Source organism: Penicillium waksmanii (genome assembly GCF_028829765.1).
Source record: "Penicillium waksmanii strain IBT 27052 chromosome Unknown utg000007l:1.0-4314555.0:1.0-4317578.0, whole genome shotgun sequence".
Classification (NCBI taxonomy): domain Eukaryota; kingdom Fungi; phylum Ascomycota; class Eurotiomycetes; order Eurotiales; family Aspergillaceae; genus Penicillium; species Penicillium waksmanii.
Genome location: NW_026643253.1, coordinates 475767 through 499229, shown reverse-complemented (window position 1 = coordinate 499229; position 23463 = coordinate 475767). Strand labels below are relative to the sequence as shown.

The 23463-nt window shown below is 47.4% G+C and overlaps 6 protein-coding genes across 6 annotated transcripts; 2 read left to right on the top strand and 4 right to left on the bottom strand.

Annotated features, from left to right (window-relative positions):
• Positions 1-136: 136 nt before the first annotated feature.
• Positions 137-727, bottom strand: N7481_007030 (GNAT family N-acetyltransferase; the record flags this gene model as incomplete). Its single annotated transcript, XM_057266249.1, has 2 exons — positions 137-621; positions 691-727. The coding sequence occupies 2 exons, from the start codon at positions 725-727 to the stop codon at positions 137-139; spliced, it is 522 nt and encodes a 173-aa protein (XP_057120450.1).
• Positions 728-1465: 738 nt separating this feature from the next.
• Positions 1466-5255, bottom strand: N7481_007029 (putative vesicle-mediated transport protein (Imh1); the record flags this gene model as incomplete). Its single annotated transcript, XM_057266248.1, has 3 exons — positions 1466-4524; positions 4617-5151; positions 5247-5255. The coding sequence occupies 3 exons, from the start codon at positions 5253-5255 to the stop codon at positions 1466-1468; spliced, it is 3603 nt and encodes a 1200-aa protein (XP_057120449.1).
• A 3771-nt stretch (positions 5256-9026) lies between these two features.
• On the top strand, positions 9027-10118 carry N7481_007028 (Glucose/ribitol dehydrogenase; the record flags this gene model as incomplete). Its single annotated transcript, XM_057266247.1, has 4 exons — positions 9027-9061; positions 9139-9368; positions 9474-9789; positions 9881-10118. 4 exons carry the CDS (start codon positions 9027-9029, stop codon positions 10116-10118), a joined length of 819 nt encoding a protein of 272 aa, XP_057120448.1.
• A 1248-nt stretch (positions 10119-11366) lies between these two features.
• On the top strand, positions 11367-15710 carry N7481_007027 (uncharacterized protein; the record flags this gene model as incomplete). The annotated part of the gene is made up of 3 exons (XM_057266246.1): positions 11367-15053; positions 15113-15276; positions 15332-15710. The coding sequence occupies 3 exons, from the start codon at positions 11367-11369 to the stop codon at positions 15708-15710; spliced, it is 4230 nt and encodes a 1409-aa protein (XP_057120447.1).
• A 464-nt stretch (positions 15711-16174) lies between these two features.
• Positions 16175-17527, bottom strand: N7481_007026 (bZIP transcription factor; the record flags this gene model as incomplete). The annotated part of the gene is made up of 4 exons (XM_057266245.1): positions 16175-16772; positions 16831-17348; positions 17397-17477; positions 17516-17527. The coding sequence occupies 4 exons, from the start codon at positions 17525-17527 to the stop codon at positions 16175-16177; spliced, it is 1209 nt and encodes a 402-aa protein (XP_057120446.1).
• A 3288-nt stretch (positions 17528-20815) lies between these two features.
• N7481_007025 (glycoside hydrolase family 32 protein) lies at positions 20816-22502 on the bottom strand (the record flags this gene model as incomplete). The annotated part of the gene is given in 3 exon segments (XM_057266244.1): positions 20816-21595; positions 21610-22035; positions 22110-22502. The coding sequence occupies 3 exon segments, from the start codon at positions 22500-22502 to the stop codon at positions 20816-20818; spliced, it is 1599 nt and encodes a 532-aa protein (XP_057120445.1).
• Positions 22503-23463: the final 961 nt, after the last annotated feature.

The following is a 23463-nucleotide window of genomic DNA, read 5'->3' as shown; positions in this document are numbered from 1 at the left end:
AATAATACCCATGGATGCGATGAGATATTCTACTTTTCTCTTCCGCACCATAAACACCCATTCTCTCCCCAATCCTCCTTTCTGTGCCTTTTGTTCACACTGCTTTCCCTTCCTTTTCCCCCTTCATTCCTTCCAGCTAAACCCCCTCAGCAAGCCTCCCCAACGCCTCCCCCTCAACCATCATCTTCATCCACTCCTCCATCCCTTTAGCACCAACCTGCTCATAAAACCTAATACTAGGCTCATTCCACTTAAGCACACTCCACTCCAACCTCCGACCCTTAATCTCAACAACCTGGCGCGCGAGGAACTTGAGCAACTTAAATCCATACCCGTTACCCCTAGCTTCAGGTTGCACGTAAAGATCCTCGAGATATATTCCCGGCGCGCTGCGCCAGGTGCTGTAGTTGTAGAAGTACAGGGCCATGCCCACGGGTTGCGGGTTAGTGTTGGTGGGTGTGGCGGGAGGAGTGATTAGGGCTGTGTAGACTGAGCCACGTTTGGGGGGTTCGTTGGCGAATGAGAGGGTGTTTGTTAGGCTTTCAATTGTGGCTTCGACTTCGTGGAGGGCTTTTTCGTAGATGGCCAGTTCTTGGATGAATTGGAGGATTTTGGGGACGTCTGGGGTAGGTTTCGTTAGTATTTCTATTTGTTTTTAGATGGTGGGGGTGACTGGTGGGGGTTTGGTACCCTCGACTGTCGCGAGGCGGATTGTTGCTTCGGCCATTATGGTAGGAGTAGTAGTGGCCCTGGTTGTGGTGTGTGGTATGTGCTGAAGTGAAATTTGCGGAGGTCTGCGGAGGGAGAAATTTGGCGGTTCTTTTTTTTTGACAGCGAAAGGCGGGGGGGGAGAATCGGGATGGAGGACCCACGTAGTGAAGGCCTGGGTCAAGGTGGGATTGGATGGTTGAGATTGATGTTTGAAACTCAATCTGTGAAGGTTATTTGGGAGTGATTGCTTTGACTTGGATAACGAAGAAAAAGTAACAAATCAATCGGTGAAAATGTCTTGTTCGTCCTTATAAAACACCATATTGTAGAGACATCTCGGCGACCTCCGAGAAAGACTCCACTTTTCGGAGCCCCCGAGTCGGCTTTTTCGGGCCGATGTCAAGCAAAGGGCGGACATCGGCATGGAACCGGTAGCCGGGAGCCAGGAACCAGTTTGAATACGGCCTAGTAGAGTTTGTAGAGTATAAATGGATATTAAAGTAGATAGACAATTCGACTCGGAGTCGTTGGAAGAAGTGCAGAAAGGGTATGGTATTGACTCTACACAAAGAATGATAAAGCCACAGTATTATACAGGGAGAATGTGCTGGGTGGTCTGGTCCATTGGATACATGAGGAGGAACACCGATCATTTAGACATGATAGCCGACATCCACTTTTGTTCGTCCGTTCTATGGGATTCAATCAGTATATCGTTCGAAGCGAAAATCGCAGGGGGTAAGGAGGGGTATGCTCACCGGTCGAAATGGAGCAGCATGCCCAAAACAGGAACAAGCTGCTTCTGATAATTCTTATCCTTCTGCTCCATAAATTGCAGCAGGACATTCTTCAGATACATATAGTCGATTGCCGCATTCGCATTAGCATTGCCAGTCCCCGTAGGCGTCTCACTTCGGTGAATCGAAGCACTTCGCTCCTGCTGCCCAGGCGGCGACGCAAGTCCACGCCTGGACCCAGAATCCATCGATGACCGCGACGACTGTCTCCCAGATGGGGATCCGCGCAGACGAACATCTTCGCCAAGAGTCTTGTGTGAACGACGCAGTTTCTCCAATCTGTTATTCGTCTCCTCGACTGAGCGGCGGAGCTCAGCTTTCTCTTTCTCCAGATCGCGCACCTGCTTCTCACTCTCGTCTAGCTGTTCGCGTAATCCGGACATCGCTGCGCGAACTTCCTCTGCCTCTTGCGTCGATTGTTCGGAAAGAAGTTCCAGCTCATCGCGTCGTCGTCGCCAGTCCTTCTGCGACTGTTCCAGCTCCTCTCTGTCCTGTTCCGCCGTACGTAGCGCGCGCTCAGCATCGCGCACCCTGGCCTTGAGATCTTCCATCTCGCGCGCCCGACGACGTCCTTGGGTGCTGGCTTCGTCTTCGGCGCGGTCGCGCTCTTCGACGGCGGCTTCCATTCGCTCTTTAAAGTCTCGGACCTTGGTCTCGGCTCGGCCTTCGATTTCGCTGAGAAGGCGGCGCATCGTTTCGCCTTCGCGGGTTCGCTCGTTGAGGAGGCGGTGGGCGTCTGCTAGCTCTTCTTCGAGACTGTCGCACTTCTCACGTGCTTCTTTCATTTGCATTGCCATTTCGGTTGTCTGGTCGCGCATGCTGTTCATCAAAGACTGCGCGCTGGAGTGTTGGGCGGTTTTGAGAGAAATCTCTTCGCGCAGGCCTTCAAGTTCTTTCGTCACTTGTCCTAGTTGTTCGTCCAACTCGCGGATTTTAGTGCGAGAGCCCTTGAGGCCATCTTGGGATTTGGTGAGTTCTCCGGTGGTTTTCTCCTTGGCTTTGATGGCCTCTTGCTTCTTGGTTTCGGCCGAGCGTAGGTCTGACTGAGCGACGGTGAGATTTTCTTCAGCCTTCAGACGACTATCGGTCTCCTGTCGGATCTTCTTGTTCAGAGTTTTGACTTCGTTGTCTCGCTCTGTGATCTTGGTCTTCGAGTTGCGCACCTCCGCACGTAGGTCCTCGTGCTTGGCTTCAAGGGCAATTAACTCGGTATTCTTGTTGGATAGGGTTTCTTTCAGGTTCTTCAGCTCGGAAGATTCCGCGCGTAAGTCACGCAATTCGGGCTGGATCTTTTGAATAGTTTCACGCAGATCGGTAAGATCCTTGAAACGGGTTGCCGCCAGTTGTTGGGCGGCTGAAAGGTCGGTCTCCAGGGTTGCGGCGCGAACCTTGAGAGTTTCGTATTCCTCCTTGAGGCTTGTGTGCATCTTGTGAGAGTCGGCTGTGCTAGACTCATTGCTGGTGCGGAGTTCGATCAACTCCTTCTCCAATTTGCCAATGGTTTCCTCCAGTGCGTTTTTCTCAGCAGTAAGCTCTTTGATCTTGTCCTTAGACTCGACATGCTCCTGGCCGAGGTTGACCAGATCATCGCGAAGGCTCTCGATCTCCTCCTTCAGATCCTCCTCGCCCTTTAGCTTCGAACTGAGACGGTCGATGGCCGCCTCCTTCTCCTCAAGAAGATGCGTCAATGACTCAATCTTCTGCTTAAGCTGGTCCAACTCGGCGGAGGGAACTGTCTCCGCTGGGGCTGTCTCCGTTTGAGCTGGCTTCTCCTTAGGAGTAGTATCAGCAGGCTTCGCCGGTTCCTCAGCCGCCTTGCCGCCCTTCTTCTTCTTTTTATTCTTCTTCTTTCCACCACCGCCTCCAGCAGCTGTTGCTGCTGGAGCAGGCTGGGTCTCTTCCTCGGCGGGGCTGCCGACACTGGGCTCCGGCGCCTGCACGACTGGAGCAAGGCTCTTACGAACCTCCTCAAAGTCAGCATTGCGACCAGCAGTAACGTTCTCCCTGGCAGTCTTCCAAGCAGCGTTGCCCTTAAAATTATCATCGACGAAAGTGACGACCTTTTGGAGTTGAGCAGAGCTCTCAGACTTCTCGTTGACTTCCTTCTTCAGATCCGAAACGCTTGCCTCGGTGTCCTTCAACTGTGATCGGAGGTTATCCACCAGACCTTGAACAACATTGAGCTTCTTCTCACTGGCATCCTTGTCCTTCTTGGCCTGTTCGAGTTGCGAGGCAATTTCAGCATCGGCTTCGGACTTCTTCGAGTTACCAGATTCAGCGACCTGGGCATGCAACTTCTCGATCTGATCAGTCTTCTCTTTGAGATCGGTCCTGAGCTGCTCAGCTTCGGCAGTAACCTTTCCAATCGTCGTCTCAGCCGATACCAACTTCTCTTTCAACTCGTCGACATCCTTCACCTTCGAGGTCTTCAAGTCCTGAATCTCCGCATCCAAGCTATCCTTGGTATCGCGCAATTCGACCAATTCCCGAGCAGAAGTCTCCAAATTTTGAACCATACCTTCTGTCGACTCGCGCGTAACAGAAATGTCCTTTTTCAACGATTCAACCTCGGTCTTGAGCGTCTCAATCTCCTCCTCTCGCTCCTTGAGCTCGCCCTCGAGACGGGGCACCTCGTTATCGAATGAGAAGAACTCCTCGCTAGTCTCCTTCTCTTCGTCGGGGGTGACCTGCTTCTCCCTTTGCTTCTTCTTTTCGTCCTTGGAGCTCTGGGCGGGCTTTGCCTCATTCTCCTTTTTCAGCCCCGCAACCTCGTCCCATGCGTCCTTGGCCGATTTCTGCGCTTCCTCGAGCTTTTTCTTGTAGTCTTCCCGGTCCTCGGTCACGCGCTTGAGTTCCTCCACGACCATGTCGCTCTTGAGTGACATCTGGTTCAGATACTCGGTCAAAGCTTTGGGTTCGCCGATCGAGGTGAGAGGAGTATTTTCGCGAAGGGCGGCTTCGAAAGGTTCAATCGATAGGACACGCGAGTGGGCGGTTCGGTAGGCTTTGAGGAGTTCTGTACGGTAAATCGAATATAGGTGGTTAGATTATGCATGCGATGGCAATCGTAATTGTAACGGAAGCCATCTTCCCCCGCGGCGGACGTACCATGGTATCGCGATTCCAACTTGTCGAGTCTCCTCAGCTTGCCCTTAACTTCGGCGGGCAGTTCAGCCGAGACTTGCTTTTCCGTCTCGGTGGGGTCATCTTTGGCTGACTTTTCAGACTTCTCGGTTGTCGCTTTGTTGTCTCCCTTCGAATCGCCATCCTTGGCTTCAGCTCCGGCTCCGCCTTCGGCATCGGCGTCACCTCCAGCTTCCTCAGCGCGGCTGCCATCGCCATCGCCTTCGCCGTCGGCGGGAGTGATTACTTCGGATGCGGCATCGGGAGTATCTAGACGTGGAGTAGCCGAACGGGTAGAGGATTCATCATCGCCGATGGTAAATTCGCCCTCGAATTCTTTGGGGTCAGGACCGCGGACGGGAGTGCCAGAGTGTCGTCTTGGGCGGGATCGCTGGCCGCCGGGGGAGAGGTTATTGGGATTGCCGCGACGGGTGGAGGAGGACCGGGCAAGGTTATCCTGAGCGGTTTTTTGGCGAGCTTGTTCCTCGGCGATGCGAGAGTCGATGGCGTCGCGGAGGCGCTGGGTTTGTTAGCTTATGCCGGTGTGTTTGCGTCGTGGTGAGGCTGACGACTAGGGTAGCGGGATGAAATGAGAGGGTCAAAGGGCCAACAGACCTGAAACATCGCCGCGACAGGTATCCAGGGCCACCGGGAATCACCTGGGCAGCAGTTGTTGTGTGAAGGTGGGTGGGTAGAGCTGAGGAAGTTCAAGTTGTAGTTGTACACTCGGAAATGCCGTGGTCGAGCGGAGCGGAGGCGGAGGCGGAGGCGGAGAGGAAAGTCAGCTGCCACAAAGAAACATACGAAGTGTGTATAGTTTGGTATATTTTGGTATATATCCAGCTATGCTCGAGAAAAAAGTGAGATTTGAGCAGTGAAAGATCATTAAATTTGAAGTTGCCCAGGTGTTTATATTAGTAGTAGGTGCCCAGGTGGGCGTTATATAACGTGGAATGCCCCCTGCTCGCCATCCCCCCAGCCCGCCACCCCCCAAACACCATAGTTAAGAAATAAAATTATCTCAACAACAACACCTTTATTCGATTTAAATTTGACATAGCGGTTAATCTCAAGTGACGTAATAACATATTATTTTTTGTGATCATTTAAGTTATTAATCATGTATAATACCAAAAATTACAGTGCATATTTGCTCAATATATCATAAATATATATTTTAACAGTAAATTTTTAAATTAAGGATATCGAAGCATATAACCCTGGAAGTAATATTATAAATAATGCTATGTTATCCAGAATCCTATTACAAAGTAAGTGTTGTTGAGATATTGAGTTGTAATTTATTGCCTTAACTATGGTGTTTGGGAGGTGGCGGGCAGGGAGTGTTCCACGTTATTAGGTGAGCGGTAGGGTAGTAGTAGTACTGTAATCGAGATACATAAGAGTTGAATAACTTCAAGTTGAACCATTTCTAAGACGAAAGAAGAAAGCACGAGAAAAAAAAAAAAAAGACGGGTTCTACAGTTTAAATATCTTCGAAAAGGCCTCTTAGACTTAGAAGTCTCCATATTAATCTGCGTCCAGAAAGTAACGATAGCACTAATACCTCGTCAGCCAAGATCGAGATCGCCTTACCGAAGTGTGGGGCATGTGGAATCGAAGGCCGTAATAGAAATGCATATCCAGATAGTCGTCGATTTTAACTTCATCAGTTTAATGGCGTGTGGATAAAGAAAAGCATTCAAATCTAGTAGGTAGGGCGAGCTGATCCACTCGGTAGTGAAAGAATATAGTTACTGCTCGATCATCCAACGGATGGTTGACTAATCGAGAACAAAATAACTAACGTAATTCCCGCCCGACCAGGTCACCCTCCCGACCGGGTCACCTAACCCCATTATAGAAGTTCAAAATCGATTATCGCAGCCAACACCCATTAATTCAACTAGATATAGCGATTTTTACATTTATTAATCTTGTGGCCAATCTCCCTACACCCACTACACCTAGGCGGAGCCCTAGTTGCCCGCCTATCTGCATGACTAGGCAGTTCACCCTGCGTATGCGAATCTACCACAGCTTCTTCTGCTAGCAAATCTAGCTGCATAAGTAGCTGTAGGCCCTCTTCAACAGTTAATCCCTCTTCGCAGGGTATCTGCCTAGTTGACCGATTACATTTCTTAACTATCTTCTCGTTCGTCATACATAGATTCGCGTTCTCCTGTACAAGCAATGCAGTATTGTGTAGCGCTTCACAGTGGCCCTTAATAATCTGATTAAATATAGTTTTTGATGGGTTCAGAGGGCTATTTGACCGCCGGTGTAATAGATCCTTAAGTATTGAAACTTACTTTTGTAGCTGAACGATAGTTCTAGGTGTTTTTGGTGTAGATTAGCTTGATCTGCTGCTTGGCTGGCTGTTTAGTGGTAACAGAGTTCGTAGAGAGATATTAAGCTTTAAAAGTACTCTTTCTATGTCGACCGGTACTAGGCCACTAGCTGTAAAGCTATTCTGAATAATAGCTGGCTTTTGGAAAGCCTCTAGCTGTATATGTTAATAGTTCTCTAAAAAATCGTACTTATTAATATGGTTATATCCCCTACGTACAAGATCGCTGACAAAACGGCTATATGCTCTCTTAATAACTATAAAGCAGCCAATATCTAGTGGTTATAGTAGATATAATGTATGCAAAGGTATACAAAGAGGTATAATATCGTTTGCTGTATAAATTTGGTTGAATTAGGGCGAAAGATGGCTACTATAGCCGTTAAGAATCAGTAGGCGAAATTAGCTGTATATATACGAATTCGTTGATGGGATAAAAAGCTTTTGTAGCCAACATAGGCCAATTATGTTGGTAGTCCAGCCGTTATCAGAGACCTCAAATCGCCAGTTTTGTGGTAGGTTTTTAAACCAATCTGCCATAGCCACTTTACCCTTAAAAATTATATACGGCGGTAGCGAATAACCATCGGCACAGATTACTTTAATAGCAGTAACCCATTCACGATTTCCTGGCTGTAGAAGACGTCTCTGACTGTAGTATTCTGCTTGAGTTACTACCTTCTGCAAGGATATAAGGCCTATTGCAAAGCCTGTCTTATCAAAGTTATAGATATCCTCTGCTTGTATTCTGTTCTTGTTAATCACACTTTGTACAGTCGTAAACCAGGCTCGTAGGGCTTTTGGGTCTTCGTTTAATGTACGTTGGTAATCGTATCGTACTGAGTAGCGTGTATGAAGCTCATCACGACGTTGAACTAATTTTGATGGCCAATTCTTGCCAACAGTAGGCGGAGGTTGGTTACTCCGCGCAGCCAGTAGGGTATTAGCTATCTCTCTTACAGTAGCAGGCCTAGGCGCTGCTCCACGTACATCTATAGAGAGTATCCATTCAGTAAGCGAATAATCTTCTAATTGGGTCAGTTTATGACCAGTTGGGCGTTTATCAACGCGTGAGGTTTGACCATCGGCACGCGCTTGCAGTATAGAGAAGGGTATTTCGTATAGCTTGGCTGCCGTGCGTAGAGATTTGATACGGCCATTTTGAATATCGTCAAGGGCTAATAAGATCTTGCCCTCTTGATGAGCCGACTTCTGCGAGGATTCAGTGCGTTTTGGTGGCATGGTAGGTGGTTGAATTAGGTAGATTGGTAGGAAGACGCGATTTTAGATGGGTTGACCCGGTCGGGCGGGAATTACGTTAACTAACGTAATTCCCGGCCGTCTCGAACACCCAGCCGTCCCGAACACCCCTAAACACCATAGTAAACGCGATATTTCAGGTCGCTATATATCAACAACAAGAATACAATATTGCTTGATTTTTGGTAGGATAGTTACTGGTAATACATTAACTAGTATGGATTCATCAATAAATAGATTACATTGTTATTTACATATATTACTGAAATACACGCCGACAAGGTGATGCATATTTATATACTAATATTACAGAACCTGAAAATAGTTTTGACCTGATAAATATACGTAATATGACATATTTAATACTTGAATATCCCATTAACTTATATAAACCCTTGTGGGTTGAAATATCATAATCTGAAATATCGTAATTAGTATGGTGTCTGGGGTGCGCAGCTCGGCCGTGGATTACGTTAACTAACTAGTTGACTAGTTATCTAACCTCACGCAGCAATCCCTTTTGCGGGAGGATCACTAATCGAGGCCGATCAAAACTCAGGGAAGTTTGCCGATGATCCAAATGTCAATGAGTTGGTGGTGATCGATTACTTTCACATTCCGACCGGTCGCAGTGCCTCGAAGATTAAATTGATAATTGCCCTCCCACGGGACAGAAGTATTCTTTTTCATGTTCCGTTCCATATATATAGGTCCACGTCTGATAATACAGACTTGACTTTAATATCCTCGGCCTCACTTATTATTCGACCCCATATCTAGGCAGAATGACTTCACCAAAACGCTCGATTCTTATCACTGGGTATGTAAACCTGAATAGAAATCACTTTGCACCTCTTTTAGATAATTGACTTAGCTGATAAACATTACGTTGAGTAGGTGCTCACTCGGGGGAGTGGGATACGCTCTTGCTCTTGAATTTGCAGCCCACGGTATGCGCGTCTTCGCAACTGCGCGATCCACTGGATCCCTGTCTACTTTAGAGGATAAGGGAATTGAGACCTTTGCCCTCGACGTGACGGATTCGGCAAGTATCGCAACACTCAGGGACGAAATTGTGAGGCGGACTGGCGGCAAATTGGATATGCTGTTCAACAATGCTGGCACAAGTACGTCTAACAAGTTGTTGATTACCCATGGTCTTTTGACACTTTGCCACTTGTTTCCAAGGTTATATAGTCTTCACCTTCTGACCGGATTCTTTGTTTGAACAGTGTATGAAGCACCGGCAATCGAAGCCGATCCTACTCGCACACGTGCCATGTTTGATGCCAATGTCTTCGGCCTGTTTGATATGGTTTCAACCTTTACTCCTCTTCTTCTAGCCTCCGCTTCGAATACGCAAACACCACCCGTCATTATTAATACGTCGTCAGTACTGTCACGCCTCCCGTTCGCCTTTTCGGCAGCGTATAATGCATCCAAGGCAGCTGTGGCTACCTACAGCGACACTCTCAGGATTGAGCTTGATCCGCTCGGTATTAAAGTGGTTACGGTGTTCATGGGCGAAGTCGCCACCAACCTCATGTCGTCTGACAATATCTCCTTCGGCCCCGGAGAGCATATACATCGATGCTGAACAGAGAACCAAAGAACGAAGTCGAAACCATTTCAAAAACAGTCAGAAGCCAGAAGATTTCGCCAAACAAATTGTCGAGGAAGTAGTGGTGAAGAGCCCTAGATACGGACAAGGCGAGCATTTGTGGAAAGGCAGCAATGCTGTATTGGTTTGGTTCTTGAATGCTATCGGGTGGAGAAAGGTATTCGACAGCACCGTGAAAAAGACGGTCGGGCTTGACCAAGAGAAAATCCGGAAGTCTATCTTTGACAAGGGTCAAGCATCCGTGAAATTAGAATGACAAATTGGCCTTCGCAAATGATGACGTTCCAAGTTGGTGTTAGATAATAATTACAGACTAATTGGCTAGTTCATATTCGAAACTATATCTTCCAAGCTTCCTGACATTCTTATCCACTACAGCCGAATCTTTGTTTGCTAGTTATGAATCGCAACGTGATTTTGACTGTGGTGCCCTTGAGTAGGGAACATCGAATCATCAGTTGTACGGCTGGCCTTCTACAGAGCACTGTTATGACAAGGTAGATCTAGGTATTGTTTTAGGGTACTTACAGTCCACTGAATTTTCTTACATTGGGTTGTCTCGGGACAAAGAAACAGTCGCGACAGAAAAATGGGTCAAAACATGCCATTCGACCAAAAAGTGCGCACGCACAGTTTGGTCGCTGTACGGTGGTATTTTTGCCTCGACAGAAACAAATCACAACCTCTGTGACGGGGAATGTAGGGGTTATAACCTACCCAATCCCGGCTGAAAGAGGAATCATCGGAGGAAGAGTTTGTAAATATACTGTAGGTGTACCGGGCTCTAATGTATTAAGGTTTAAAGAGAACCCTGGAAGTCAAGCATAGAAAATGAAACGCAGAACTCCCATTTTCCCGCTCTCCAAAGTAGCTCAGCTTTCCTTTATAACCCGAATCGCAGGCACGTCGCATTGGATTTTTTGCCTTGTCGATTCGCATGGCTATCTTGACTTCAAGACAGGGATCTGTAGACATTCTGGAAACATTTTATTCAATAGGACTCTTTCTTTCGGGTAAGAAACTATTCAGCGATCTGGGCCACAAGATGGTAACAGCCTTTCGTGGCAGAAATTAACTAGTATGATTGATTAATAAACTTAAATCCACCCAACTCCGTTATTCTAGCAATAAAGCCCCACTGATAGTACTCGCATTTTAACTTTATTTAGTTAGCCAAATTAGAGCCTCGAATGTTTAATAATCGCTCCGTCCGAACATACCTCCTCATCCAGATGAGACAACAAAGTAGGTAATCACGCCGAAGGAGGTGAGTTGTTGAGTGATTGGCCGAAATTTGATTATACAACAAACATAAAAGCTTGTCTTGGCTCGCTAATGAATTCTCTCGGCCAGGAATGAATTTAGCACGTAAGATGCTGTCTTTCCCAACCACTTCGGTTACTATGTTCACAAATTGATATACATTGACTTATCTCCCGCAACTTATTGCCTTTCAGAATAATTCACAACACCCACACCTTTACGACTTTCGACTGCTCCCAATATGGCCTCTGGTGCATCAAGCATGGATGCAGAGTCCACAATTTCCGACGACAGTCTAAAAACACCGGATGCCAAGAAGGATATGGCAGATACATCAGTCTATCGTGCTCAAAAGACATGGCATATGGCTTCCGAATTGCGCCAGATCCAGGAACGAGATGAAGCCAGTGGAGAGAAGCCCAAAATGCTCGGTGTCGCCTGGGACAATCTCACAGTCACAGGTGTTGGTGGCGATGCCACGTTCAATGAGAACGTCATCTCGCAGCTTTTCAATTTCCATCGGAGTGACAAAGGCAGCAAATCCAATACCATCATTGACAATTCGTTCGGATGCGTTAAGCCAGGGGAGATGTTGCTCGTTCTAGGGCGACCTGGGGCGGGTTGCACTACGCTCCTGAACGTGCTCTCAAACAACCGCCTCGGCTACGAAGAAGTCGCCGGAGAGGTCAGCTATGGCAACATGTCTGCTCTCGAAGCCAAGCAGTATCGTGGCCAGATCGTCATGAACACCGAGGAAGAGATCTTTTTTCCAACCCTGAGCGTTGAGGATACGATTGACTTTGCTGCTCGCATGAAGGCCCCCTATAAGCTGCCACCAGGAATCGCGAGTCATGAAGAATACACCCAGTCCTATAAGGATTTCCTTCTGCGCTCAGTTGGAATCTCTCATACCGCACGGACAAAGGTCGGTGATGCCTTCATTCGGGGTGTGTCGGGAGGAGAGAGAAAACGTGTTTCAATTCTGGAGTGTCTCACAACGCGTGCCAGCGTCTTTTGCTGGGATAATTCGACCAGAGGCCTTGACGCCAGTACAGCACTTGAATGGATCAAGGCAATCAGGGTGATGACCGATATCCTCGGGCTCAGTACAATCGTCACCCTCTATCAGGCAGGAAACGGCATCTACGACCATTTCGATAAGGTTCTGCTTCTCGATGAGGGAAAGCAAATATTCTACGGGCCTCAAAAAGATGCTGTTCCCTTTATGGAAGGTCTAGGTTTCATGCTGGATCCGGGTTCCAACCGGGGTGATTTCTTGACAGGTGTGACAGTTCCCACTGAGCGCGTAATTGCCCCTGGGTATGAAGCCAAATTCCCACACACTGCGAACGAGATCCGTGCTGCATACGAAGAGTCCCAAATCAAGCCCAGGATGTTGGAGGAGTCCCAGAGTTACCCTACAAGCAGAGAAGCGGCCGACAACACAACCATATTTAGAGAAATGGTTTCTCGTGAGAAGCACAGGGGCGTGTCCGATAAGTCTCCCGTCACTACCAGCTTCGTCACTCAAGTCATCGCTGCTGTAATCCGGCAGTATCAGTTGTTGTGGGGTGACAAGGCTACTCTCCTCATGAAGCAAGGCGCCACAGTGATTCAGGCACTCCTTGGCGGTTCTCTCTTCTATTCAGCGCCGGATAATTCTGTCGGTCTTTTCCTCAAGGGCGGCGCCCTGTTCTTCTCCATTCTGTACAATGCCCTCCTTGCCCTATCGGAAGTTACCGACTCGTTCACAGGCCGACCTATTCTCGCCAAGCACCGTGCTTTCGCATTGTATCATCCAGCGGCCATCTGCATCGCCCAGATTGCTGCCGACGTTCCCATCCTCTTGATTCAGGTTACGCATTTTGGCCTCGTCCTCTATTTCATGGTCGGCCTCAAGGCCACAGCGGCGGCATTCTTCACCTATTTGGTCACCAACTTCATGACTGCTTTGTCTATGACAGCCTTATTTCGCCTGATTGGTGCCGCATTCCCCACCTTTGACGCTGCTACCAAAGTCTCAGGTCTTTCCATTGTAGCGCTTTTTGTCTATATGGGATATATGATTATCAAGCCTGTGATGCATCCATGGTTTGTATGGATATTTTGGATAAATCCCATGGCCTACGGATTTGAAGCTCTTCTTGGAAATGAATTCCATGATCAGGTCATTCAGTGTTACGGCCCTAACCTTATTCCTACCGGTCCTGGCTACATGGGTGAAGGGGGGCAATCCTGTGCCGGTGTAGTCGGTGCGATGCCTGGTGCAACGAGCTTGACTGGTGATGAATATCTCGCAGCCATGTCATTTAGCCACAGCCATATATGGCGTAATTTTGGAATTAACTGTGCCTGGTGGGTGCTTTTTGTCGCACTGACCATATTCTTTACCTCCAGGTGGAAGCTACTTGGTGAAGGAGGCCGCAAGCTCTTGATCCCGCGAGAGCTACAGAACAGATCAAATCATCTCTTGAAACCCAAAGATGAGGAAGCGCAACCCACGGAGAAATCTGTGAGCACCGGGTCTGATGAGCCGGGAGCCAGCCTCGGAAATGACCTTCTCCGCAACAAGAGCATATTCACCTGGAAAAACCTCACCTATTCTGTCAAAACGCCCGATGGTGACCGCGTCCTTCTGGATAACGTTCAAGGTTTTGTCAAACCTGGTATGCTTGGGGCTTTAATGGGTTCCTCTGGTGCTGGCAAGACAACCCTGCTGGACGTCCTCGCGCAACGCAAAACATCGGGCACTATTCACGGATCTGTCTTAGTGGATGGGCGTCCGCTCCCCATTTCATTCCAACGTTCAGCTGGTTACGTTGAACAACTTGATATCCACGAGCCATATGCGACTGTGCGTGAGGCTCTCGAATTCTCAGCACTATTGCGCCAGCCTCGCGACACACCCACCGAAGTAAAGTTGCGATACGTCGATACCATTGTTGATCTTCTGGAACTCAACGACCTGGAACATACCCTCATTGGTAGACCAGGTGCTGGTCTTTCAGTGGAGCAACGGAAGCGTCTCACAATTGGTGTTGAACTTGTGGCGAAGCCGAGTATCCTAATCTTCCTTGATGAGCCTACATCAGGGCTTGATGGCCAAGCTGCGTATAATACTGTTCGCTTCCTTCGCAAACTTGCAGAAGCAGGCCAGGCCATCCTCGTCACAATCCATCAACCATCGGCACTCTTATTTGCGCAATTTGATAAACTTTTATTGCTGGCGGCTGGCGGAAAAACTGTATACTTTGGGGATATTGGCCTAAACGCAAACACCGTCAAGGAATACTTTAGTCGCCATGGCGCAATTTGCCCATCTGAAGTCAATCCGGCTGAATACATCATTGATGTGGTGTCGGCAAAGGACAGTCTTGATTGGAACCAGGTCTGGTTAGACTCCCCAGAGCACGACAACCTCTCCAATGAACTGGATACCATGGTCGCCGAAGCTGCAACTCGACCTACAGCAGCAAACACCGATCCGCACGAATTTGCCACTTCGCTCTGGACGCAAATCAAGCTTGTCACACATCGCATGAATGTCTCTCTTTTCCGGAACACCGAATATCTCAATAACAAATTTGCGATGCATATCAGCCTAGCGCTACTGAACGGGTTTACCTTTTGGAAGATCGGAGACTCACTTACGGATCTGCAGCAGAATCTCTTCACTGTGTTCAACTTCATCTTTGTTGCGCCGGGTGTTATCTCTCAACTGCAGCCGCTCTTTATTGACCGCCGAGACATTTTCGAGGCGCGAGAGAAGAAAAGCAAGATGTACCACTGGGCTCCCTTCGTGACAGGTCTTATTGTTTCGGAGTTTCCTTACTTGATTGTGTGTGCGCTGCTGTATTATGTTTGCTGGTATTTTACCAGTGGCCTTCCCACTTCTGCTGAGCACGCCGGCAGCGTCTTTTTCGTTGCAGTAAGCCCGCCCATTAACCTCTCGTTATTCTTTGCGTGCAACAGCTAACAAAATCCCAGGTAATGTACGAGTGTCTTTACACCGCCATTGGACAGATGATTGCCGCCTACACGCCAAATGCCGTGTTTGCGTCTCTGGTCAACCCGCTAGTAATCACCACTCTCGTCTCTTTCTGCGGCGTGATGATTCCATATAGCCAAATTGTGACATTTTGGCGATACTGGTAAGGCATGGCCCTCGGTGATGCAGTTAAGCAGATTCTGACGCCCTTTTTTTAGGATGTACTACCTCGACCCCTTCAACTACCTCATGAGTTCCCTATTGGTGTTCACCACTTGGGATAAGCCCGTGCACTGCAAGGCCGAGGAGCTAGCTGTGTTTGATCCGGCTCCTAACCAAACTTGTGGTGAATATCTCAACGCTTACCAACGTGGCATGGGAATAGGTACGAATCTTTTGAACCCAGATGATACTCTCGGATGCCGCGTTTGCCAGTATACTACCGGTGGGGATTACCTCCGTACGCTAAACTTGAAAGAAGAATACTACGGATGGAGAAATGTGGGGATTGTCGTTGTGTTTGTTGTCGGCATCTATGGGCTCGTGTTCCTCATGATGAAGCTTCGTACTAAGGCTACGAAAAAGGCCGAGGATTAAGCGGGGAATAACATTCTCTATATCTTTTCGGTTCTCCAGATTGCCCTTATTTGGCTTTTGCCCAGGTCCGAATGCCCAGGTTGTTGATAATCGTTTGGCACTGCAGTGTTTAAGTGGCTACTAGTAGTATAGATTGGGTTGAAATTATAGAGATACAGTACTAGTGCTGTCCAGATAGCTAATGTTCAGCTCTTCAAGTTCCATTTTCACAGCACAAAATTTTAAAAAACGAACAGAATGAAAAACATATTGGGCTTGTATGAGATCACCTCATCGAGTTGCTATGTGACAAATTGAACCGATGGCGAAATTACTGTTCGCATTTTAGAAGCTTGAGCAGAAAACGCCATAGAATCGTCATCCAATACGGTCGGTTATCTAAAAAAAGCTGACCCAGGCTCGTGAGTTCTGACGTAGCCGGTACATCCCCGGACAAATGGACACGATAACCACTGATACCGAAGTCAAATACCATCGAGATCCGGCAGAAAAGAATCGGAGACAACTTGGATGGGATCATCACACATTGCGAGGCGCAATGATCTCTCAACGTTCCGCCTTTTAAACACAGGCCCAGATCCAATACAGATACATCGAATGGCGAGTACTTTATCGTTCATCCCAATATTAGTAAATTTCCAAGTATTTCGTGTAACAAGCAACTCACATTCGGCAAAAGTAGCTACGTCGAGCGTCGAGTTGAGGCTCGACCTAGATAACGACGGAGCAAATTCTTTGATGTAGAATCCCCTCTTAAAGAGCATGTCCTGCACATCATTGGCATCCATCAATCCATCCAGCTGCATCATAGCCGCAGAGTTCGACCCTGCATAGAACGCTGTGAGTTCTTCGGAAGTATAGTTACTTCCTCTCAACTGTAGAGGGGCCAAAACGGTAGCCATTTGATTAACCAAGTCGCCGTTTTGATCTTGAAGTCCTTGACAAAAAGCTGAAATGAAGGCGTTTCGCTCCGTTGAAGAGAGGAAAGTTCCAAAGATTTCTTGAACCTTCCTGTTGTTTGGAGCGTTGACAAGCAGTTGGTATCCACTTTGACAGCACACTCTAATTAGAAAGTGTGAAAATGTTCTAGATTTCTCCGTTCCCTATGCTTGTGAGTAACGAGCTTGGCATAGGGTCGGGTGAACAGGGTATTGCAGCGTAAGAGTGAGAGATGGTGGTCGCCATAGCCGTGTTGAATGAACACGTTGATTGAAATGGTGATAACGATTGTTGTTCATTTAGTAATTGTGTTTTGGACTGTTTCATAGGGCTCTGGTGTCGCGTAGCAGTGTTTCCATCAATCTCCAGGGCTTTCACGCAGTCGTCACTTTGCATAGAATTTCTTCCCATAGCGTTCTTGGTGAGAGCAGGGTTGAGGTGAGCACGTTCCTCGAGCTCGTCACATGTCTTGGCAAGTGCCAGGCATTGCTGAACTAGTTCTCGGAGGCTCAACGTGACACGAGAGTCACGTTTCGCGATGTCCATTTTCAAGAGGAGACTGCTGAAAGCTAGAAATGAGTGGCCGATCTGCTCAACGCCATCTTCCAGCTGGTACACACGACTACGCAGTGTATCGATGGTTTTATCTTTCCGCTTGCGATACGTCTGCTGCGCAGAACGCAACTGCTTGCGGCGTCGCTAAATGAAATAAGTACTGCGTAAATTCGGTAATGGAGTCCTACTGACATCTTGGGATTCTTCTATATTCGCATTTGTCCGAGGACGTCCTCTTTGCCGACTCGTCGCGTTCACAATTTTTCCATGCAACTGGGATGAAGATTAAAATTTGAATGACACCAACTCACCCAGACGTTCATAGCAGGCCGCTGAAGGTATAGTCCATTAAGGAGGCAGTGATGGACTTATTAATCATCCTGGGTAAGCGAAAATGTTTAATAATCACTAAATTTGAACCCCTATACCGATGATGCCGGGACCCAAATACTTCTTGTGCGTGTATTTCAAGTAACATGCGATCAATTAGAGCCAGAAATAGCCTTTTTATCAGAAGTTGTATATATTCACAGCCAGTGGGGCTAAATACAGCCAAGGCTGTCAGTTAAAAATCGAAGTGCTAAGTGTGAAAATATACCTGAGTGGGGATTGTATGTCGGGGGCTCATGTCAATGCATAACAATAACCTCTGAATGGTCCACTGAGCCTGTGGGTTATTCAAATTGGAGGGCTTTAGCTACTCTTCAAATTACTGAGCTGGGTGAGCGATACTAGCTAGTCATATGTGCTTACGTACCAACAGAATTAATTTATATTCATTATTGTTACGGAAATTGAGACCATATCGATTTGCATCATGACGCAGGTAGTCTCTCTTCAATTATCCCATACAGACCTCGCACTGGACACGGAATATTGGCCTCCATAGATCTTCGTATGAGTTTCAATGAAGTGATTATCTTTCATGCATCCATGATCTTGCCCAAAGCAGCTCCAGTGTGCCGACGCTGAACGGCAACTAAGTTGAATTGCATCAAAGACAACGGAGCTCGATAATATCTGATCACGCCAGGATTTAATAGTATGGTGAGATGGCGAAGTAATCAACGATATAATTTCTCCGTACAGCAACGACGAGTGAGTTATAAGTCGTAAGAAAGAATAGTGCGCTAAATACCATTATGTAAGTAATTAATGTTCAAGCAAATGAATCAAGTTGGAAAGTGAATTGACATCGATCATGATACTATCTTCCCGCACATACCATTCGATCGTTGCCAATGTAATAAAGCACTGAGTTGAAACTAGGTCGTTTGAATTATATTTGGCTGGCGACGAGAGAGCATAGGCTTGCAAAAGAAGCACTGTCAGCCAAAGAGATGTTGAAAGGACCTCGACTGTCGGAATCGCAAATTGACGCTCAAATTGAGGAAAGTGAACTGGGGCCAGAGCAAGGTAAGGGGCTGCAAGACTGGAGGTCCAAATTGCAACACCAAAAGTATACAACGTGGGAATGGTGAATGATAAGTTGCACAGCACTGTTAAAACTAAGAATTATCTCAATTTCAGTAGTAAATTTAGGAGGTTGACAAACTGTACGCTGAAGTAAAAAAAAGGCGATTGCCAAAGACGTTTGGACAACACGTGTCACACGATACCAGGGGATGTATAATGCCATCGTACAGTTAGACCGCAGCTGAGAAAGTTGCATCTCCTGGTATATATGGAGAGAAGCCCTCTCCGGTGGGATTGATAGATCAATCATATTGATGGGCTTTCTTATTTGCTTTTCTGTTCTCCACCTTTCCGTTCTCCAGCTTTCCAACGACAGGCGGCCAAGGCCAAAACCTGACTTGAGGAGTGATTATTGATCATGCCGAATGATATCGACCAGTTGAATGCGGTATCAAGACTTGGTGGTTCCACCTTGGTAGATCACTCCAATGGCTTCTCAACGTCCGCTTCAGACACTGTTTACGCTTCGGTCCAGAAGCTAGTATTAGGGTTCTGCGATACCTGGTTCTGACAGCATTGTTCTGTTAATCCAATATGCACTCAAGCATTTATGTTAAACTCCTAAACCTAGTGCTGGATTGACACCCACAAAGATCTGTCACTACCATGAAACGTTACAGGTTTGCCTTGAAACACCTGGGCAAACCTTTCAGTTCTCAGCCGGAGGTGAAAACATCCAAACCTCAAACAAGTTCCCCGTAGACAGATGCGCGGCTATTTAAGCACATGTGACACAGAATCATACCTGAATGAAAGCAGTGTAGTTTAATAGAAGTATTAGGAGACCAGCTCTATGTTCGTCAGTGTGTACAGGATAATTCAACTTCTATAAGGGTTGTTCTGGTTGTTTCTAAAATTAGCGGAAGACACAACTATCGACAATATTGTAATTACAATAGACAACACCATGAATAATAGGCGGTGAAATGAGATGATTGAAGTCTGCCCCCAAGAAGGAGATGTCTATGCAACCATTTGTGCCCAGGTGGTGCTGAAACATAATTACTGAGGGTGTTACTGCATGTGGCATAGTTAATGCCGACAGCATTTTCATGAAACCAACGCTTCGTATGTTTCTCTGAATTCCAAGGTTCGGAGCTTGATGCATTCAGCCAAGTGATCTGGAGCTCTATAGCTAAACTTGGTAGGGCCTTGATATATACCAGATTATTAATCAAATTTCTGCTCGATATAATCGTGTTGTGTACTTTGGAATGCGATTGTAATCATTTTACCGCTGACGGATCGATGGGTCGGTCTTGATTACTAAACAGAATCATTCCCCTTATGTCGGAACAGCTGTGGGCCTAGGGGACATTCATGAATGAGATAGCTCTACCGTCTATTAAAATCAAATTACTGAATACGAAAGATGACAAAACAAAGCTCCACAGATTCCAACAAATTTACAGATTAGTTGATATTCGAATTAGAAAACCAATATCCACCCTTGATAAAGCGAATCGATGCCTTATTTATTACAGTGAATTCTCTACTCAATTTCTCGGGAATGCACGGTATATTGGCTCTGTGTTGCTAATACAAAGGAGGGACGCAAAACTGTGCTACGGAGGGAACAAATGCTTGGGTCTACGAGCAACCTTAAAGATGCATAGAAGACAGAATGGGGTGCAGGCCTTCATTTGGACAAAATGCACGATATACTCTAGCATCAAGGCGTTCATATCATACTCTTCATCGCAATCGTAGCGGTTCCATCTGCAACATACATGGCTTTGAAGTTGATCTGCAGCATGCTGATAACAGGTGAACCTTGAAGGCAGCGAAGCCGCCAACAAATAGAATCGAGCAAGCAATGAAAGCCGACCATTTAAAAGATAAGACAGATGATGACTGATGGAAGTCTGTTCGACACGCTTAAACCTTCCGATCGCCTGATCTCCCGGAGCTAGTAGGTGGTACCTTTGTTGTGAGACTCAGCACGATCGCGTTCGCGTTCGATGCCTACACAAATCTTGGAAAAGTGGGTTATTTTCTTCTTGTCACTGTGGTAATCAATGGGGATAGCAATCAGAGAGGTTTATTGTCATTTCTGACTAAGTATCAATCTCAACTTTCGAAGTATATCATAGGTTCCTTTTGACAAATTACGATGTCCCAAAATCTCAGTGCTACTAGATCCAAGTCGAGGCGACATTATAGACTTTGAGATCAACCCTTTTAGTAGCTCCACCAGTTGATACCAGCCGGGCGTGAAGCGCGTCGCTGCTTGGAAATATTTGAGCCGTCAAGGTAGTCTCACCCTGACCGCCGAAGACTTCCACACTAGACCGATCAACGAAGACGGTCAGTTTGACCATGCCATTATTATTAGGCGTGAGGGGCCCGCGGTAGACGCTCGCGAAAGTCGTGTCAAATGACACATCTCCAGACTTGGTGCGATCAATGAAGACCTCCTTATTAACAAAGTCGTAGCCGACAAGCGTCTGCTCGGTGAAGTCTGCGGAGGCTCGAACGGCAATGGCAAACTTTGAAGCCGTCGAAGCAGCAGAGAAGCTCAAGTCGAGCTTTATCGTCTCTCCAGTAGTGCCCACTTTAACGGAGCCTTGTGGGATACTGTTGTATGAGTGTGAGTAGGCTGGATGCTTCTTCACAATAGAGGACCAGGCTTCCTGAGGCTGCTGAATGAGAAGGGCTTTAGCACCGATGGTCTTGAGGGACAGGTGTCGAGGAATAGACATAGAGCTGCGCCAGGGGCTGGTGGGAATGTTCGTTCCATACTGCCAATTGTTCATCCATCCGATTTGGACGTAGTCGTCAGCAGCGAGGCCATTATAGCCAGCCGACGCATAGTAGTCTGGGCCCCAGTCCATCCAGTTGGCAGTGGCATTTCCGGGATACACACTATAGTCGTCAGGCGTGAAGGTGATCCCGTCAAATTCGCCCACGAAGTACTGGGTTCCAGAACCAACAGTGCCCGGGGACCGCCGGGGTTAATTCCGCTCGTGATGACCCATTTCGTAGATTTCCCTCCATCGAGGGGAAGCTGGAAAAGTCCAGGACACTCCCAAACGCCGCCTTGCGCGTTGTAAGGACCGAATTCACTCGCCAGCTTCCAGTCCTTGAGGTTGTCAGAAGTGTAAATTGCGAGCTTGTGTAATGCGGCCAGAGTAGTCACGACGACCCATTTTTGGGACTCTTCATGCCAGAACACGAAGGGATCACGGAAGTTTTGGTACTGATCCTGGTATGGGGCTGGAGGTTGATAGATTACTGGGTTGGCGGCATCGTACGTGGTCCAGGTCATACCATGGTCAAGACTGTAGGCAATGGACTGGGCCTGTTGATTCTCCTGAATGTACTTTCCACTTGGCAGGGTCTGCGCAATAGGGTACTGTAAAGAGAAAGTGAATCAGTAATTTTTCCACTCCCACTCTAGTTAATCATTTTCTGATATGATGCACTTACGTTCGAAGTGTACATGGCAACCATAGGGACCTTGCCATCTTTTCCAAAGCCACTGGTGTTATCCACATCAACGACCGCGCTTCCACTGAAGTACATCTCGGTGACGTTGCCACCATATCCCCGAGCGAGGAGGGCAATGGACTGCTCCTCCCAGTGGGTGAGATCCTTGCTGGTGGCGTGGCCCCAGGACATGTTACCCCACTGAATACCTCCGGGGTTGTACTGAAAGAACAAATGGTAGGTCCCATCATAATATAAGAGTCCATTGGGGTCATTCATCCAATGTTCCTTGGGCGAGAAATGGTATTGGCCACGGTAGGGCTGGTCGTAAGTGAATGCATTTGCGATGGTCGCCAAAAGACCGACCCCAAGGGCGATGGGGAGAGAAATCATTGTGCAGCAGCTGAGGATTCACTATGGATTGAATATAAACACCGAAGATTGCAGGACGACACGGGTATGTTTATATGAGCCTATCGCTCCAGGCCCCAGGCACCGAATATTCTCCAGATTCCCCATTCCCCACGGGGAACACACCTGGAGAAAATCGATGTTTGTTCATGCGTTGGAGGTCGTCAACATCTTGGTACATCGAGCGGAGGTTCAGCTACGTGACGCACGGAGGCCGTCGCTCTGGGCCTTCTTCGGAGAAACTCAAATCCAAATACCCAAAAAATGTCGAATGGCGGGGATGATACTGACATGTCAAAAGGATTAATCTCGGAGCCCTGGGAATCAGGAGTTTCTTCGGAGCGTACGACTCAAAAGGGGCTAGTTCTCGTCATCTACACTGGAAAAGATACTTTGTGGATTCTCACGCCTTCTCTGCATAACCATGTATATCTCGACGGGTGTTAACGTTGCATCTTGTCATCGAAATAACTCGATTATTAATCGGTACTAGGTACTTGATCGTTCCAATCGAACTGCTAGATATTCGCTAAGTACGGGCATATCTCGGGACAGCTTCGGGTGATCTTTCTAAGCGTCAAAAACCCCGCGTTTGTTAACGTGGAGGCTTGTGTGAAGCTAAGGGGCTTCACCTCCAATATATACCCGAGTCACGCATAATACGTGACGAGTAGAGATGACTGGCAATAGGGAGATGAGATAGGAGGAAAACATGTTGATATATGGATGTGGAGGAGGGGAGCTCCTACTAACTACTAGTTAGTGACAAAGGGTGCGGGTTGCGGCAACCCGGATACCCGAGGCCGCTTGGCCTTAACAATACGCAGAGCTTTTCACCGGCAACCCGATGCGCTCAAGGTCGTGATCTCGTACTTTGCACCACTCGGTCTGGAACAATCATGTGGTCGTTCTCTCAAACTTCTCGCTGATTCAGTGCTTATGG